Below are 15,118 nucleotides of genomic sequence, written 5' to 3' on the forward strand. Positions count from 1 at the left end.
ATATACAATACGCTTTTAATTTTTTTCATTAGAGAGATATTTCAATATTAATACTATTTATTTATTGTTTCAAAGATACATAATAATATAGAAAAAATTAACAATGAGAGGCTGATTATTAAATGAATACAAATACTTGTATTACTTTTCATATCAAATTATAAATTATGGTTTATATGAAACAAGATATAAATCTACGTATTGTCAGATAATGTATCATAAAATTATATAGTTTTTTTCTAACAAATATTATAAAAAATTATTGTTTTCCATTTTTTTACTTTTTTTTATAAACTATATATATATATATATATATGTTCTAAAAAATTTTTTATCGTATTGTTCCTATTAATTACAACATAAATTTTTATATTTAAAAATAGTATTATTGTAATCTATTTGTTCTCTCGAAACAAGACATTTCGAAATTAATATGTTAATAAATATGAAAATTTTTAATATATATAATAATTTTTAATATAATTTTGTATGGTATTTGTATGGTTAAGCATATATTCTTATATTCTTTATGACTTTGTATTATGAATCATAGTAAATAATTTTATTTTGATTTTAATTAGATTTAATTAATGTGTTATATTTAGAAAAATTTTTAGTTATCTCTTTATTTTATAATTGATGATTCAAATATATATAGAGTGTCTCAAAAATATTAAAACATTCGTAAACAAAAATGAGAATTTCAAGCAACATTTTTTTTTTTTTGCAAAAGTTTTTATTATAGATTTATTAATGAGTTATTAATAAAAAATCATTAGCAATCATAAAATACGTAATTTAGTTGAACCGCAATAGTAACGTTAACTTCGTCGATCAAGCACAAATACAAGCAATATATATCATAAAAAATATGTTAAATATGAGATATAATATATAAATATGGATATTTTATCGATAAAAAATTACATCGAATTATATCAGGAAAAAACTATAATATTCAATATATCTTCTTCGACATATGTTGGACTTATTCGTGTTCGGTAACCGATACATAGTCTATTCCAACTCGACTAAATTACACACTCTGTGACTAGTCAATGTTTTTTGTTAATAACAAAAGCCGTAACGAAAATTTTTGCAAAATGTTTGAAATTTGAAATCTCCTTTTACGGATATTTTAACATTTTTAGCACATCTTGTATAAAACATAACAGCAATGCTATTGGTTAAAATGACATATGTAGTAATTAAGATAATAAATTATTCTAATATATGCATATGAATGAAAAATACATATTGATATATTATGTATATTAGATGTAATTAATGTTACATATAAACAACTTTTAAAAATAAAAAATATAAAATATTAAATATATTATTATTTATTTACTTATTTGTTATATATATCTTGTCATATATCTTATTATCTTTTATCAAAAAAATTGAACATAAAATTTTTTTTACGCGATATCAAATAATCTTAGAATTAAATACAAATATATTTCAAGTATATATATTAAATAAATTAATGCTGAAAATATATTCTTTTTTATTCCTAATTTCCTTATTATTAGGTAAATAATCCTTACTTACCTAATAAGTTAATAAAATTTTTTTTCGTTTGTTCTTTTAATACAAGTTTTTTCAAAGATTTTTTTTATAGAATTTTTTTTAATTATGTAAGTATTAATATTTAATATATTTGATTTATAATATATTTGATTTATATATTTCTTTATTGCTTAATGTTAAATTAAAACAAACAATTTATTAAGTATATATTTTATTAAATGAAATATGACAAAAATATAATATTAATATACAATATTAATTCTAAATGTAAAATTTTGAATAACTAAAAAAAGGAGTATGCTTTATCATGGATTAAACTTATATATAGAAAAATTGAAAACATGAAATTTTAATTTATACGTCTTTTTAACTGTAATAAACAAATTATACACTTTGTTGAAGATATTGATCAAATAAAAATATAGATAAATGACTACTACTTTCATCAATGAAACGTTTCATATCCCTTATATAACCTGCTAATTCTCGAACACGATCTGCCTGTGGTTCTAAAAATTTCTCTTCAATATAATGAGCAATAGCAGAATCTTGTTTTTTACTTGCTTTTTCATGTATCTTTAATGCTTGGTTTGCAAATGATTTTTGAATTTCAAGTGCTGTGGCTAAACTTGCAAATTCATTCAATTCTAAAGTTTTTATCATCTAAAAAAATATGAAATTAGTAATATTTCTTTTTTATTCTTATATTATAAATAAATAAAATATATAAATACAGGAGTAAACTTTGGCTCTTGTCCGAAGTTCATTGAACCACCTCGTTTAGTAATATATTTAATTAAATTAATTCCATTCTCCCACATTTCATCAGAATATTTACGATATAATTTCTTAAATCCTTCACGTTGATTTTCATAATTTCCCAAATAAGAAGACATTAATAAAAATCGAAAACTATATTCAATATTACCATATGCATAAGATTGAAGAGGTACTAAAAGTTCATGAATATTTCCATATGTTGCATTACAATTTGATTCAATACCTAAATATAAAAATTTAAATATTCTATATATTTTTATAAATACAAAAAGATAAAAATTTTTTAGAATAAAATTTATTTATTTTCTAAAATATTAAATATTTTTGTATATATTGCATTACACACCTATCTCATGTTTTTTTGTAGTACTGCAAAATTTGTTCACCTCATCAGTGCAATATTCAGCAGAGGTAGTTGCCAAAAATATGAATAATATTCCAAAGAACAACATGTTTTCTGTGCTATCAAATAATAGATAAAACATAATTAATGAATATTTATATAATTACATACTTACATTAATTATTTATGCCAATTAAATAATATATTTAGAGAAATTAACTTAAATATTTAACATTATCTAAAATTATCTAAAATTAATATTAGATTTTCTATTTCTATTTTAATATAATTCGTTAATAAAAAATAATATTTTTAATAATTTCTGTGTATTATATATAGACAAATGAAATAATAACTATATTGTTAAATTTTAAATAACATACAATTGTTTATATACTTATAAAAATATATTAAATTAATAATAAAAACGGATAATAAAAAAAAAATGGAAACTCATTTAAGAATTAAAAAAATTAATATAAATTAATATCCATTAATATAAAAAAATTACACATTTTTTGCATCAAAGAAAAATTGATATTATCTATAGATATCAGATATATTGCACAATGATATTTTCATTGTATTGAAATACGCAATATTTTACATCAAATAAAAAAATTATGTTTAATAAAAAAATATATTCTTCGCAATTGTATTAGTCTCATCTTCTATTTATATATCCAATAGATATAATTATAATATAAAAAACTGAATTTAAATTATTCATTATTATATACTTACTAAAACAATTAAAGAGAACTTATTTAAGGGAAGTAACGTGAATACTCTCGTTTCGACGTTCTTCCAACAATGAACATTGAACAACACGTTCGTTGGTAGTTTTCACGAAGTCATAGTCAGCTGATAGGTAAAGCGCATGCGTGATAAGAAAGGGAATAGAAAATTCCAGTTACTCCCCGTCGATTAAAGTACGAATGTACATTTGTTGATCAATTATTAAATGATCGATGGTCGTACATTATATTTAGTTCACGCACATTCTCTTATCTAGCTTCATTAAAGCAGCCTTCTATACCAGTGTGTATAAAGGTTGCTTCCGAAACAGGGAAAATTAAAAGCACTCTCGCGAATTTTAAAATAATAGCTTTTAATAAATAATTAATAATGAAGCTACTTTATGTTCTTCTTATCGTTTTCGTTTACATCAATGGATCACTAGGAAATGACAGTCCAACAAGATCATGTAAGTTCATCATTTATTTTATAATATTTATTCTGAATACATTTATATGAGACATCTATTGAGGTTAGCATGCTATTTTTCAATAGATTTTATTATTCCTTATTCTTTCCATCTTTAAATAATATTTTAGTATTTCTAGAAAAGATATCAAATATAGAAATAAATATTTATTAATATAATTATATTTAAATCGATATTTAATGATATAAAGATGTTATAGATATAATTTATTTGTGTTATAATGCAATAACTTAATGCGTATATTCTTTATAAACAACTTGTTTTTCTCAGAATGAATATATCATCAATTCGCGATATATTAAAGATAAAATTACAATCTATTTCGAATAACAATGTTAGAAATAAAATGATCTTAATAATAAATATTAATGACCCGAGATTATAAATATTAATTTTAAAATTATTTTAGTATATAAATATATATTTGATACCTTAGATATTTTGAATTAGAATTGCATATAGTTACAAAAGAAAATCATATATATTATACATTATATTACACATTATATTTTTATAAAATATAAATATAATTTTTAGTATAAGGCAATTCATGCATATTTTCTATTATTATGAAATATAATCTATATTTGAATATTATTTTCTTTATTTAGATTTATCACATTAAACAGTTTACTTTATTAGTCATAATATATTAATCATATAAGATAAAAAATATTGGAATTTCCGTAAATTAGAGATCTCTGAGTAATTTTAAAACATTTCCTTTATAAAAACTTTCATTACAACTTTGTTAACGAATTATTAACAAAAAACCCTGGATTATAGAACGTATGGTCTAGAACCACGATAATGCGTTGGCTACATGCCGCCAACCAAACATGAATAATCCAAGCAATATATGTTGTAGAAAATATGTTGAATATGAGATTTAATATAAATATAAATATTTATATAAATATGAAGAAAACTACAATATTCAACATATCTTCAACATATATTATTTGAACTTGTTCATGTTCTATCGCCAGCACATAATTTATGCTATTTTCACGGTTCGATTAGGCTATGTGCTCCATGATTGGCCAGTGTTTTTTGTTAATAACTCATGAACAAAGCCATAACGAAAGTTTTTATAAAGAAAAATGTTATTTGAAATTATTCAGGAATCTTCAGTTTACGAATTTTAATATTTTTGGCATATCCTGTATATCATTTTATTATCATTACTTGCATTTATTAAAAAATTTTTATATAATTTTATATAATTTTATATAAATTATTAAATATTATATGTTTTAAATATATATTTATAATGTTATTTCTATATTATTTTTTAATTTTTTTATTTATTGAATTATTTATTATATATTGCATGTATATATATTTCTCTGTTTCATATGTTACAATAAATATTTCAACAAATAATTTAAAATCATCTTATCTATGTAATTTCTATATTTAATGTGAGATATTATACATTACTCTATTGACCTAATTGAAGATTATCAAATTATCACTTTATATGCATGGATAACGATAAAATTCTAATATAAAATCATTCTTCATGATTTATTATTATTATTAATTATCAATATTATAATCATATATCAAAATAAAATTTTTTGATATTATATAAAATTTATTAATAAAATAATTTAATAAAAAATAAGTTTTAATTTCTTATTATAATATAATAATTTATATTACTTTTATGTAATATTATTTTATATATATTTCTATATTATTATATACTTATGTATACTTTATATACTTATGTATTTGTAATTTTTTTATTTTCAGGAAATTGTATTAAGATTACATATATATTTGATTTATAATTTTTACACTTCAGAATAACTAACAGAATTTCATAATTCTAGCCTGTAATTCTGTTAATTACTAACCATTATTGACAATCTTATTTGTACAATGATAACATTTGATAAGCTTTACGTGACAATATAAACGTATTGATTACTGCATATTCTAAAGTCCACACTCAATATGAGTGTACTGTACATATTGTTCGGAGAAGTCAGATAATTTAATCAAAACTACTTTATATCATCAACTTCCTTTTCTATTGTCACAAAGTAGATTTTTATTTCTATTTCAGATAGAAATATTCAGTTCTCATTTAAACAATTTTTTTTAATTTAATTTTTTGTTTCATTTCTTTATTATTCTTATATTATATAATTTTTAATTAATTCACTGAATAATTATATTAAGTTATCAAGAGAAATTAAAAATATTATTGAAAATTAATAAACATCTTTTATATATGCAACAGAATTTTTATCTTAAATAAAAAATTTTATTACATTTAATAAAAAAAAACTAGTTATAGTTATTTTATCTATTTTTAATTCTAACATTTTAATTAACTTAATAGCATTGCATTTATATGTTGTAATAATATTTTAATACTAATATAATATATTTTCTGAAAATATTTATTACTTTATTTTTTTTGAATCTTTTTATGTATATTATATCATTTAATACTTTAATAAAGTATATATATTATTATATTTTTTTATCAATAATGAATTTTATTTTTATTAATATTAGGTATAGTAGGTAATATAGCTGCTGATGAAAATGCGACAAAACATTGGTTGGATATGGATAAAAATTGTATTAAAAGTTTGGAATCTCAGGTGAATGTTGAAATTAAAGCTGCAATGACTTATCTTGCAATGGTAATTAAATTTTTTTCTTTATTTTATGATGTATTTTATGTATTAATAATATTGCATTTATTTATTTTTTATTTTTTTTTTTTAGGGTGCTCATTTTGCTCTTGATGTAATTAATCGACCTGGATTCAGCAAATTCTTTTTTGAATCTGCTACAGAAGAAAGAGAACATGCAATAAAAGTTCTTGAATATTTATTAATGCGTGGTCAATTAACTAATATTAATGAGGATAATGTTCTTTTAAGATTTCCTTTGGTATACATTTAAAATATATTACTATTTCAACTTATGCAATTTATATTTTATATTATGTAAATTTTAATTCAATTATAGAATTAGATATACATATAAAAAATATTTAAATATTATTTTTTTTTAGGAAGCAGAGATTGAGAATTGGAATAGTGGTTATAAAGCTTTGAAAAAAGCTCTTAAATTAGAAACAAGTGTTACAAAAAAAATTCGTGACTTAATTAAAACATGTGAACATCCAAATGACTTAAATTTAGTTGATTATCATGTAAGTTATAATATTATGTTTTAAATTTATTTTATTTTAATAAATTATTTAATTTCAGTTGGTAGATTATCTCACTGGAGAATTTTTAACTGAACAATATAAAGGACAGCGTGATCTTGCTGGTAAAATTTCATCTTTAGGTAAAATGATACAAACACATGGAATGTTAGGAGAGTTTCTATTTGATAAAAAACTTTTAAACAATGAAATTTAATTTGTATTTGAAGCAAAAAAAAATTTACTTCAATAAGTGAAATTATGACCATATTTAAAATAAAGTATATAACTTCGTTTGATTTAATTTTAAGTTAGTATGTGACATATAAATTTTTTTCTGCATAAAATATTTTTCTAAATATGGTCTGTAAAATAGATATATAAAGAACTCTGTTTATAAATGTTTGTTAAACTATAATAATTATATTACTCTTACAAAATAAATAAATATTTTAAGATTCATACAAATATTGTTTCAATTTTTTATTATTATTCTTAAATAAAAAAGATTCTTTTATAATGTAATGTTATCTATTTATAACATTTTCATAATTAATAATAAATTTTAATTTTGAAAATTTTGTATATTCATTTTATTCAATTGCAATATATATATATATATATTTAAGAGATTAATGAAAAAGATTTATTAACTTTTACATAGATTTTATATTAATATTATTAATAATATTATTTGTAAAAAAAAATGTATTAAAATGTTTTAATAAATTTATTAATTATTATGAATATAATTATTTTTAATATAATTTAAAATGTTTTAATATATGTATAATGTATAATATTTAATTTTTTTAACCTCTTATAATAGAGAGCGCTGTTAACTATGAATTTTTATTTTTTAATGGAGTTGACTATCTTGTAATCTTTTTCATATATGTGATTTAGACCAATCAGAAGAACGAATGCTCAAATTCGTTATTTTAAAATTGAACTGAAAGTACGACGTGTTTGTAGCTTATATTTTAATTTTTAAACGTATGTATTAATTGTTATTATTTTATATATATAATTATTTGAAATATTTAAATTTAAATATTTGAATTTAAATTATTCTTCTATTGAAAAATATATTATTTATTTTCATAAAATATTAATGAATTATTTTATAATTCTTTAAATAGTAAATTACTTTTTTATTTGAATATTGTTTATAAAATGTTTAGAAATATTTAGATTTAGAAATATTTTATAAATTTTTATATAATTTTTTATGTGATAGATTGATTCAATAAATAATTTTTAAATTATTATTTATATTATTTTTAATTATAGGTAATATTTGAGGATGCTTAAGGATCAAAGAAGAACAATTTCACAAGTAGAAAATAATTTTAAACAATTAAAGATATCAAAAGTGGCTCCTGTATTAACTGAAAATACATTGAAAAATACAGAAAATTTAGATACTATAAAAAATCAATGCAGTACTTATGTAACAAATATTAAACAAAATAAAGAAAACAATTCTAAAATGTCTACAGAATTGATGCCACCACCTAAATTACCACCTGTATCTTCTAAAACAACAGAACGTATACCAAATGCAACTGATGATGAGAAAGAAAATAAAATTGTTAATAATTTAGACATTGAAAAGAATCTGGAACAAAATATTACAAATAATAAGAAACAAACTGATAAGAAGTGGGTATTAACTGATTTTGATATTGGTCGACCTTTAGGAAAAGGAAAATTTGGAAATGTTTATTTAGCTAGAGAAAAGAAATCAAAATTCATTATTGCTATGAAAGTATTATTTAAAGCACAAATACAAAAAGCTGATGTTGAACATCAAGTTAGAAGAGAAATAGAAATTCAGACACATTTAAGGTAAAAATTTTAAACATTTATATTATAACAAAAAGAAACAAATAATGATTTAATTATAAAAACATTTTAAATTTTATTTAATTTACATTTCATTATATTTATTCATTATATTATGAATTTTTAGAATAATATAAATATATTAATAAAATAATAATATAAATAATATTTTGAATTATATGTTGAATTAAAATAAATATAATATTTATTTTTTTATAGGCATCCAAATATTTTAAAAATGTATGGTTATTTTCATGATGATAAAAGAATATATTTAATTTTGGAATATGCCCCAAATGGAGAATTATTCAAGGAATTGAATGCTCAACCTGAGAAACGTTTTGATGAAATTAGAACAGCAACATATATATCTCAATTAGCAGATGCTTTAAAATATTGTCATAGTAAAAAAGTGATACATCGTGATATTAAACCTGAAAATTTATTACTTGGTATAAAGGGTGAATTAAAAGTAGCAGATTTTGGATGGTCTGTTCATGCTCCTTCCTCTAGAAGAAATACTCTTTGTGGTACTTTAGATTATTTACCACCAGAAATGATTAATGGAAATACACATGATCATACTGTAGATTTATGGGGACTTGGTGTTCTTTGTTATGAATGTTTAATAGGCATTCCTCCATTTTTAGCTAAATCTTATAATGAAACATATATGAAAATTAGGAAAGCTCAATATACATTTCCAGAATTTCTAAGTGAAGGTGCTAAAGACTTAATATCTAAAGTGAGTTCTATATTATTTATATTTTAAAATAATTATAGTTAATAAATTAATAAATTATAATTAAATTAAATAAAAAATTATTAAATATAAATTTTTCAATTCTTTATTTCAGTTATTAATAGTTGATCCAGGTCAAAGATTACCTTTAGAAGATGTTTTAAGACATCCTTGGATTGTGCAAAATCGAACAACAGAACCACATGTATCATAATGTAATTGCCATAAATTATTGTTTTATATTTTATCTTATAAAACAATTGTTTTCCTTGCAATAGAAGTTTGATTTGATATCACTAATATTGCAATTATCACATTCTAGATAAGTTTTTAGCAAAAAATCTATTTTAGATATTTTTTTATATTACATAACATTATAATATTGTTATTTCATACACAGAATAAAACATAATGTAATTTGGAATAGTGCATTATGTATTCTTTTTTGTCTTTTATTAATAATTTGTCACTTAATAAAATTATTTTTATTAATTACAATTTTATAACCAAATAACAACATTCATTGATTGAGTTAATTTAATTTTTAATTATAATTTTATTTATAATATAACTTATTCATATGAAATTGATAGACAGGTAGTGAAGATATTTTATATTCTATAAGAATATAAGAATAACAATTTAGAATAAAAAAATCATATATATATTAAATATTTTAATGTTAATAAAAAATATTTTTTGGAATAAAATTTAATTTCTATAAATAAAATTAATATTTCTAAAAAAAATATGATTTATAATTTACATTAAAAGAAATATGATTTATAATTAAAAATTTAATTATAATTACATATTTGTTGATAAAAATTTAAATAATTCATTATAAAACATTAAAAAAATTATTGAAAAAAATAGATTTATTAAATTTTTTAAATAATGTAATACTTTATATAAATTTATATAAAGTTACATAAAATAAAATATATAATTCTTTTTGTTTCTAAAATAAAGGAAATCGTATAATTTACTCAAAAATATGTTGAACATAAAATTTATTTGTTTATAAAAATTTTATAAACACATTTTTATTTATAGAAATATTATTAAGATAGTTTTATATTGCATATATTTAGTATTTGAAAATTAAAAATAAATTTATTTTTTATTTAAGAATAGTAAATTAAGATCTAATATTATTATAATTTATTTTCGATCGTCAGAGATGAACACTAAAATGTCTTAACTATAAAAATAAAGTTAAGGTGTATAATATCTATCTTTTAAGTGAAAGTCATCTGCTTAAAAGAACTTTTTAATGGAAGATTTTTTACACATTTGTTTAAGTCTTATTTTTATTTCACGTTTCCATAGGTTCCATAACTACATCTACTATAGGTGTATCTATTGGAGTTTCCATAGGTGTATCATCAGATTTTTTTTTAATTGAATACAATCTTTTTAATTTTTCATAATGTTTGATATCCTAAAAATTAGAATATGTAATATATAATTAATTTATAAAAAAAATTGATATCAATTGTGTTTACCTTTTCTTGTACGGACGGTCTTATTTTATCAAACGCAACTACAATATGTCGCATAGAGATTTCTGGTTGTCCCGAATAGTGCATATCCATTAATTCTCTTAATGCTTCTATACCAGCTTCTCTGATTAAAGCAGCTAAATCAGCTCCAGTATAACCATCGCATTTACTATTATATCCTATTTCTTCAAGGTTTACATCTGCAGCTAATTTTGGTTTTGTTGCATTCTATAAATATGGATTTATTTCAAGAGGGAGAAATTTTTAAAAAATATATTTTCAGTCAGTTTATAAGATATTACCTTTGTTAATGCTCTTAAAATATCAACACGATCTGCTGAGGTAGGCAAATCAACATATAAAATTTTATCTAATCTTCCTGGTCTTAATACTGCCGGATCAATAATATCAGGGCGATTACTTGCAGCCATTAAAAATACTCCTTGTCGTCCTTCTACTCCATCCATTTCAGTTAGCATTTGATTTACAACACGTGAAGTAGCAGAATTATCACCTTCTGATCTCCTGGGACATAATGCATCTAATTCATCAAAAAATATAACACATGGAGCAGAATTTCTTGCTCTAATAAAACATTGTCGAACTGCTTTTTCACTTTCACCAACATACTAAAATAATGAAAACAAATTTTTAATAAAAATAAATAATTGTATAATAATATTTATAATTATTAAAATATTTTTACCATATTTAGTAGTTCTGGTCCTTTAACAGAAATAAAATTAATACCAGCCTCATTTGCAATAGCTTTGGCTAATAATGTTTTTCCACAACCTGGTGGACCACATAATAATACTCCAGTAGGTGTTGTTAATCCTAATGCTGTAAAGTGTTCAGAATGTCGAATTGGTGCCTAAGATATTAAACAAAAAAAATATTTTACTTTTCTCAAATATATTAAACTTTTTGGACCCTTTTAATTATATTAATATAAATGTATTTACAAGTATAGCCATTTGTAATTCTTCTCTAATATCTCGTAAAGAACCAACATCATCCCATGTAACATCAGGTACTGTTGCAAAGCCTTCTCTTTTGGCTGATGGTTGAATAATACGAAGAGCAGTTTCAAAATCACTATGTTCAATACATAAATTTGATAACTGCTCTGTAGGAAGCGGCGGATCATTACGTAACCAAGTAAGTAATCCCGTTAAATCTGGAGATTTAGAATTTTCTTGTATTACATCCATTTCTAAAGTTACTTGAGAACTTTCTGACTTAGGAACATTTTGATCTGAGGTAGATGGTTCAATGGTCACTTCATCCACTAAATTACCAGAATTTTCAAAATTTTCAGTTTTTTTTTCATTAACAGTATTATTTTCTGGAATTTCTGAAGATTTATTATCTGGTACTGATTTTAAGTTTTCAAGTATTCTAATAAAAATATAAGAACGTATAACTGAGAGAAATATATTAAAGAAATTAATTTTAAAATATTTATTAAATTTATTACCTATCCACAGCTGCCATAGCTGCTTCTCTAATTAATGCAACTAAATCTGCACCAACAAAACCGGGTGTAAGTGAAGCTATTGTAGATAAACTAACATTTGGAGAAAGTGCTACTTTTTCTGTATGAACAGCTAAAATTTTTGCTCTTGCATCTCTATCTGGTATTCCTAGACATACTTCATGATCAAATCGACCAGCTCTTCTTAAAGCTGGATCTAATGAATCAGGACGATTCGTTGCTCCAAGTACTAATACTCTAGTACCATTTTCTTTTAAACTTAATTCTATTCAATAATACATTTTCTATTTAAAAAATTATTTTAAGATTAGCATAATTAACTATAATCTAATTATAATAGTAATTTACCATCTAAACATGATAATAATTGTGCAACAATTCTTCTTTCCATTTCTCTTTGAGCTGTGGCTCTATGTGGCGCTACAGAATCAATTTCATCTAAAAAAATTACACAAGGTGCAATTGCAAGTGCTTGTTCAAATAATTCTCGAATTCTTGCTTCACTTTCACCTGATACTCCTGTAACTAATTCAGGTGCTGCTACTTTCAATAATGGTATACCTAATTCCTAGTTATTAAAAATATAAAATAAATAATCAAATAAGAAATAAATCAATTTTCTAAAATAGTAACTTACTCCAGCAATAGCATGTGCTAATAATGTTTTTCCACATCCAGGTGGACCATGAAGTAAAAATCCTCTTGGTGGAGATATACCAAGTTCTTTAAAGATTTCTGGATGTTTCATATGAGCAAGTAATTTACATACAGTTTTTAAAACTTTATCATTTCCTCCTATGTCTGAAAATGTGATTTTTGGTTCAGAAATTGGTATTCTTTTGGTTTTATCATTTCCTCTTATGTCTGAAAATGTGATTTTTGGATCAGAAATTGGTATTCCTTTAGTTTTCCTTACAAACGTGAATTGACAATCAGCATCTTCGTCACGTTGTCGCTTCTTAGCAGATTCTATTGCTGTACTTGTAGTTGTTGTAGTAGTTGTTGTACTTGTTGTTGTTGTTTGTTGTATTTCTTTACTAGGCTAAAAATTAAATTAAAAATTAAATTAAAAATTAAATGCAATATTTCTAATAATATTCATAATAATATTACTTTAATGTAATAAATTTCAAGTATTAGTAATTACAAGTATAGTAATTAATATATTTACTTATACTATTTTAATATAGATTTTATATTAAATTACAATTAGATACTATTAATTAACAAAATTTAAAAAATTAAACAGGAATAAAAAAAGCTTTAAATTTACTCTTCTCAGTTGCTCAACTTCTTTAACATGTATAGTTTTTTCTGTACTTGAAGATGGACCTGGTTTTTGTTGTAGATTTTCCACAACTTCAGGTTCACTTGCTTTTCTTGAATTTGATTCCATTTTATTTACATCATCATCACTACTAATATCTATAAGTTCTTTATCACTAGAATTTCCATTTTGTTTATTTTGTGATTTTTTATACATTTTTAACAACATTCCATCTAACATAGTATTTTGAGGATCTGACTAAAATCAACATATTTCTCTCAAGATTTAATATAATACATTATATTATACTTTACTATATTTATATTTATACCTCAAGATCAACTTCTTCCTCTTCATCTTCATCATCATAAGCAGGCCATTCACGAGAACAATATTTTTTTGCAAACATTTCTGTAAGTTCATCATATGCTTTACGTACTAATGCTCTAAAAGGACCCCGTTTTTTAATACGGTAGTCTTTATATTTTTTTTGTAAAGCATCTGCCATTTCATTAACATCAATATAGACTTTATTTTCATTTTCATGCATATACTAAAATAATAATAAAATTAATCATTCAGAAACTTATATAAACTTAATAAATTATAATAAATATTAATAAGTTATTATATTAATATATTATTACTATCTTAAATTTAAAAATAATTTTTCAAAGTAGTTAATAATTATATGATTAAATTTTTTATGAAGTTATTATAAAGTTAAATTCTGAAACATAAAATATTCAAAATATAAAATAAAATCAGATTTTACTTTTAAAAAAAATATTAAATTCGAATTTTATTTTTAAAAGTTTGTAAAAATTACTTTATATAAAAATATTTTACATATATAAAAAAAATCATTATATTATATGTTTTTAAGTTTAATGCATGAATTTACCGCGCAAATTGTGTAATATAAAAGTGTTTATTTTAATAGACATATTCCATTAGTTAAATTAAAAATATTCTAAATATTATGACATAATTAAATTACCGTTTGCACACGTGAAATTAATAATTTATCTCGCAAAAATTTATGGGAAGAATCAATTTTGTGTTTATTATTCATGGTTTTTGATTTATAATCTCCACTAGATCCTTGTAATGGAATGATATCAATTGAGGAATTCAATTTTCCAACTTTCTGCATTTTTTTAATCTTTAATGTCTGATATTAATGAGCA

At 21.2% G+C, this 15,118-nt stretch overlaps 4 protein-coding genes across 5 annotated transcripts; 2 read left to right on the plus strand and 2 right to left on the minus strand.

The window, feature by feature from the left end:
- Positions 1–1,730: 1,730 nt before the first annotated feature.
- On the minus strand, positions 1,731–3,551 carry LOC102674131 (ferritin heavy polypeptide-like 17). 2 transcript variants are annotated; one of them, XM_006616582.2, is made up of 4 exons: positions 3,404–3,551; positions 2,663–2,778; positions 2,271–2,539; positions 1,731–2,199 (listed from the first exon to the last, which is right to left on the minus strand). In XM_006616582.2, the coding sequence occupies exons 2-4, from the start codon at positions 2,766–2,768 to the stop codon at positions 1,921–1,923; spliced, it is 654 nt and encodes a 217-aa protein (XP_006616645.1). In that variant the 5' UTR covers positions 2,769–2,778; positions 3,404–3,551; the 3' UTR covers positions 1,731–1,920. The 2 variants fall into 2 exon arrangements, with proteins under 2 accessions (XP_006616645.1, XP_031366758.1); XM_031510898.1 differs by having other exon boundaries at positions 2,663–2,773; positions 3,404–3,533.
- LOC102673991 (ferritin subunit) lies at positions 3,456–7,536 on the plus strand. Its single transcript, XM_006616581.2, has 5 exons — positions 3,456–3,866; positions 6,423–6,553; positions 6,639–6,806; positions 6,931–7,071; positions 7,130–7,536. The coding sequence occupies exons 1-5, from the start codon at positions 3,788–3,790 to the stop codon at positions 7,283–7,285; spliced, it is 675 nt and encodes a 224-aa protein (XP_006616644.1). The 5' UTR covers positions 3,456–3,787; the 3' UTR covers positions 7,286–7,536.
- A 375-nt stretch (positions 7,537–7,911) lies between these two features.
- On the plus strand, positions 7,912–10,089 carry LOC102674261 (serine/threonine-protein kinase Aurora-2-like). The gene is made up of 4 exons (XM_006616583.2): positions 7,912–8,064; positions 8,362–8,919; positions 9,136–9,661; positions 9,774–10,089. Exons 2-4 carry the CDS (start codon positions 8,375–8,377, stop codon positions 9,870–9,872), a joined length of 1,170 nt encoding a protein of 389 aa, XP_006616646.1. The 5' UTR covers positions 7,912–8,064; positions 8,362–8,374; the 3' UTR covers positions 9,873–10,089.
- Positions 10,090–10,762: 673 nt separating this feature from the next.
- LOC102674391 (nuclear valosin-containing protein-like) lies at positions 10,763–15,084 on the minus strand. Its single transcript, XM_006616584.2, has 11 exons — positions 14,929–15,084; positions 14,260–14,481; positions 13,935–14,186; positions 13,299–13,703; positions 13,010–13,229; positions 12,644–12,926; positions 12,129–12,564; positions 11,870–12,037; positions 11,466–11,792; positions 11,167–11,391; positions 10,763–11,102 (listed from the first exon to the last, which is right to left on the minus strand). Exons 1-11 carry the CDS (start codon positions 15,082–15,084, stop codon positions 10,977–10,979), a joined length of 2,820 nt encoding a protein of 939 aa, XP_006616647.1. The 3' UTR covers positions 10,763–10,976.
- Positions 15,085–15,118: the final 34 nt, after the last annotated feature.

The sequence above is a fragment of the Apis dorsata genome, unplaced genomic scaffold (genome assembly GCF_000469605.1).
Source record: "Apis dorsata unplaced genomic scaffold, Apis dorsata 1.3 scaffold_269, whole genome shotgun sequence".
Taxonomy (NCBI): domain Eukaryota; kingdom Metazoa; phylum Arthropoda; class Insecta; order Hymenoptera; family Apidae; genus Apis; species Apis dorsata.

Excerpts from the sequence above, each read along its gene's own strand:
- LOC102674131 (XM_006616582.2), bottom strand. The coding sequence starts at position 2,768 with ATGTTGTTCTTTGGAATATTATTCATATTTTTGGCAACTACCTCTGCT. Across the intron at positions 2,540-2,662 it reads TACAAAAAAACATGAGATAG|GTATTGAATCAAATTGTAAT; the intron begins GTGTGTAATGCA and ends TTTTATATTTAG. Across the intron at positions 2,200-2,270 it reads AAGAGCCAAAGTTTACTCCT|ATGATAAAAACTTTAGAATT; the intron begins GTATTTATATAT and ends ATATTTTTTTAG.
- LOC102673991 (XM_006616581.2), top strand. The coding sequence starts at position 3,788 with ATGAAGCTACTTTATGTTCTTCTTATCGTTTTCGTTTACATCAATGGA. Across the intron at positions 3,867-6,422 it reads TGACAGTCCAACAAGATCAT|GTATAGTAGGTAATATAGCT; the intron begins GTAAGTTCATCA and ends TATTAATATTAG. Across the intron at positions 6,554-6,638 it reads CAATGACTTATCTTGCAATG|GGTGCTCATTTTGCTCTTGA; the intron begins GTAATTAAATTT and ends TTTTTTTTTTAG.
- LOC102674261 (XM_006616583.2), top strand. The coding sequence starts at position 8,375 with ATGCTTAAGGATCAAAGAAGAACAATTTCACAAGTAGAAAATAATTTT. Across the intron at positions 8,920-9,135 it reads GAAATTCAGACACATTTAAG|GCATCCAAATATTTTAAAAA; the intron begins GTAAAAATTTTA and ends ATTTTTTTATAG. Across the intron at positions 9,662-9,773 it reads CTAAAGACTTAATATCTAAA|TTATTAATAGTTGATCCAGG; the intron begins GTGAGTTCTATA and ends TCTTTATTTCAG.
- LOC102674391 (XM_006616584.2), bottom strand. The coding sequence starts at position 15,084 with ATGCAGAAAGTTGGAAAATTGAATTCCTCAATTGATATCATTCCATTA. Across the intron at positions 14,482-14,928 it reads TAATTTCACGTGTGCAAACG|TATATGCATGAAAATGAAAA; the intron begins GTAATTTAATTA and ends TTATTATTTTAG. Across the intron at positions 13,704-13,934 it reads AAGTTGAGCAACTGAGAAGA|CCTAGTAAAGAAATACAACA; the intron begins GTAAATTTAAAG and ends TTTAATTTTTAG.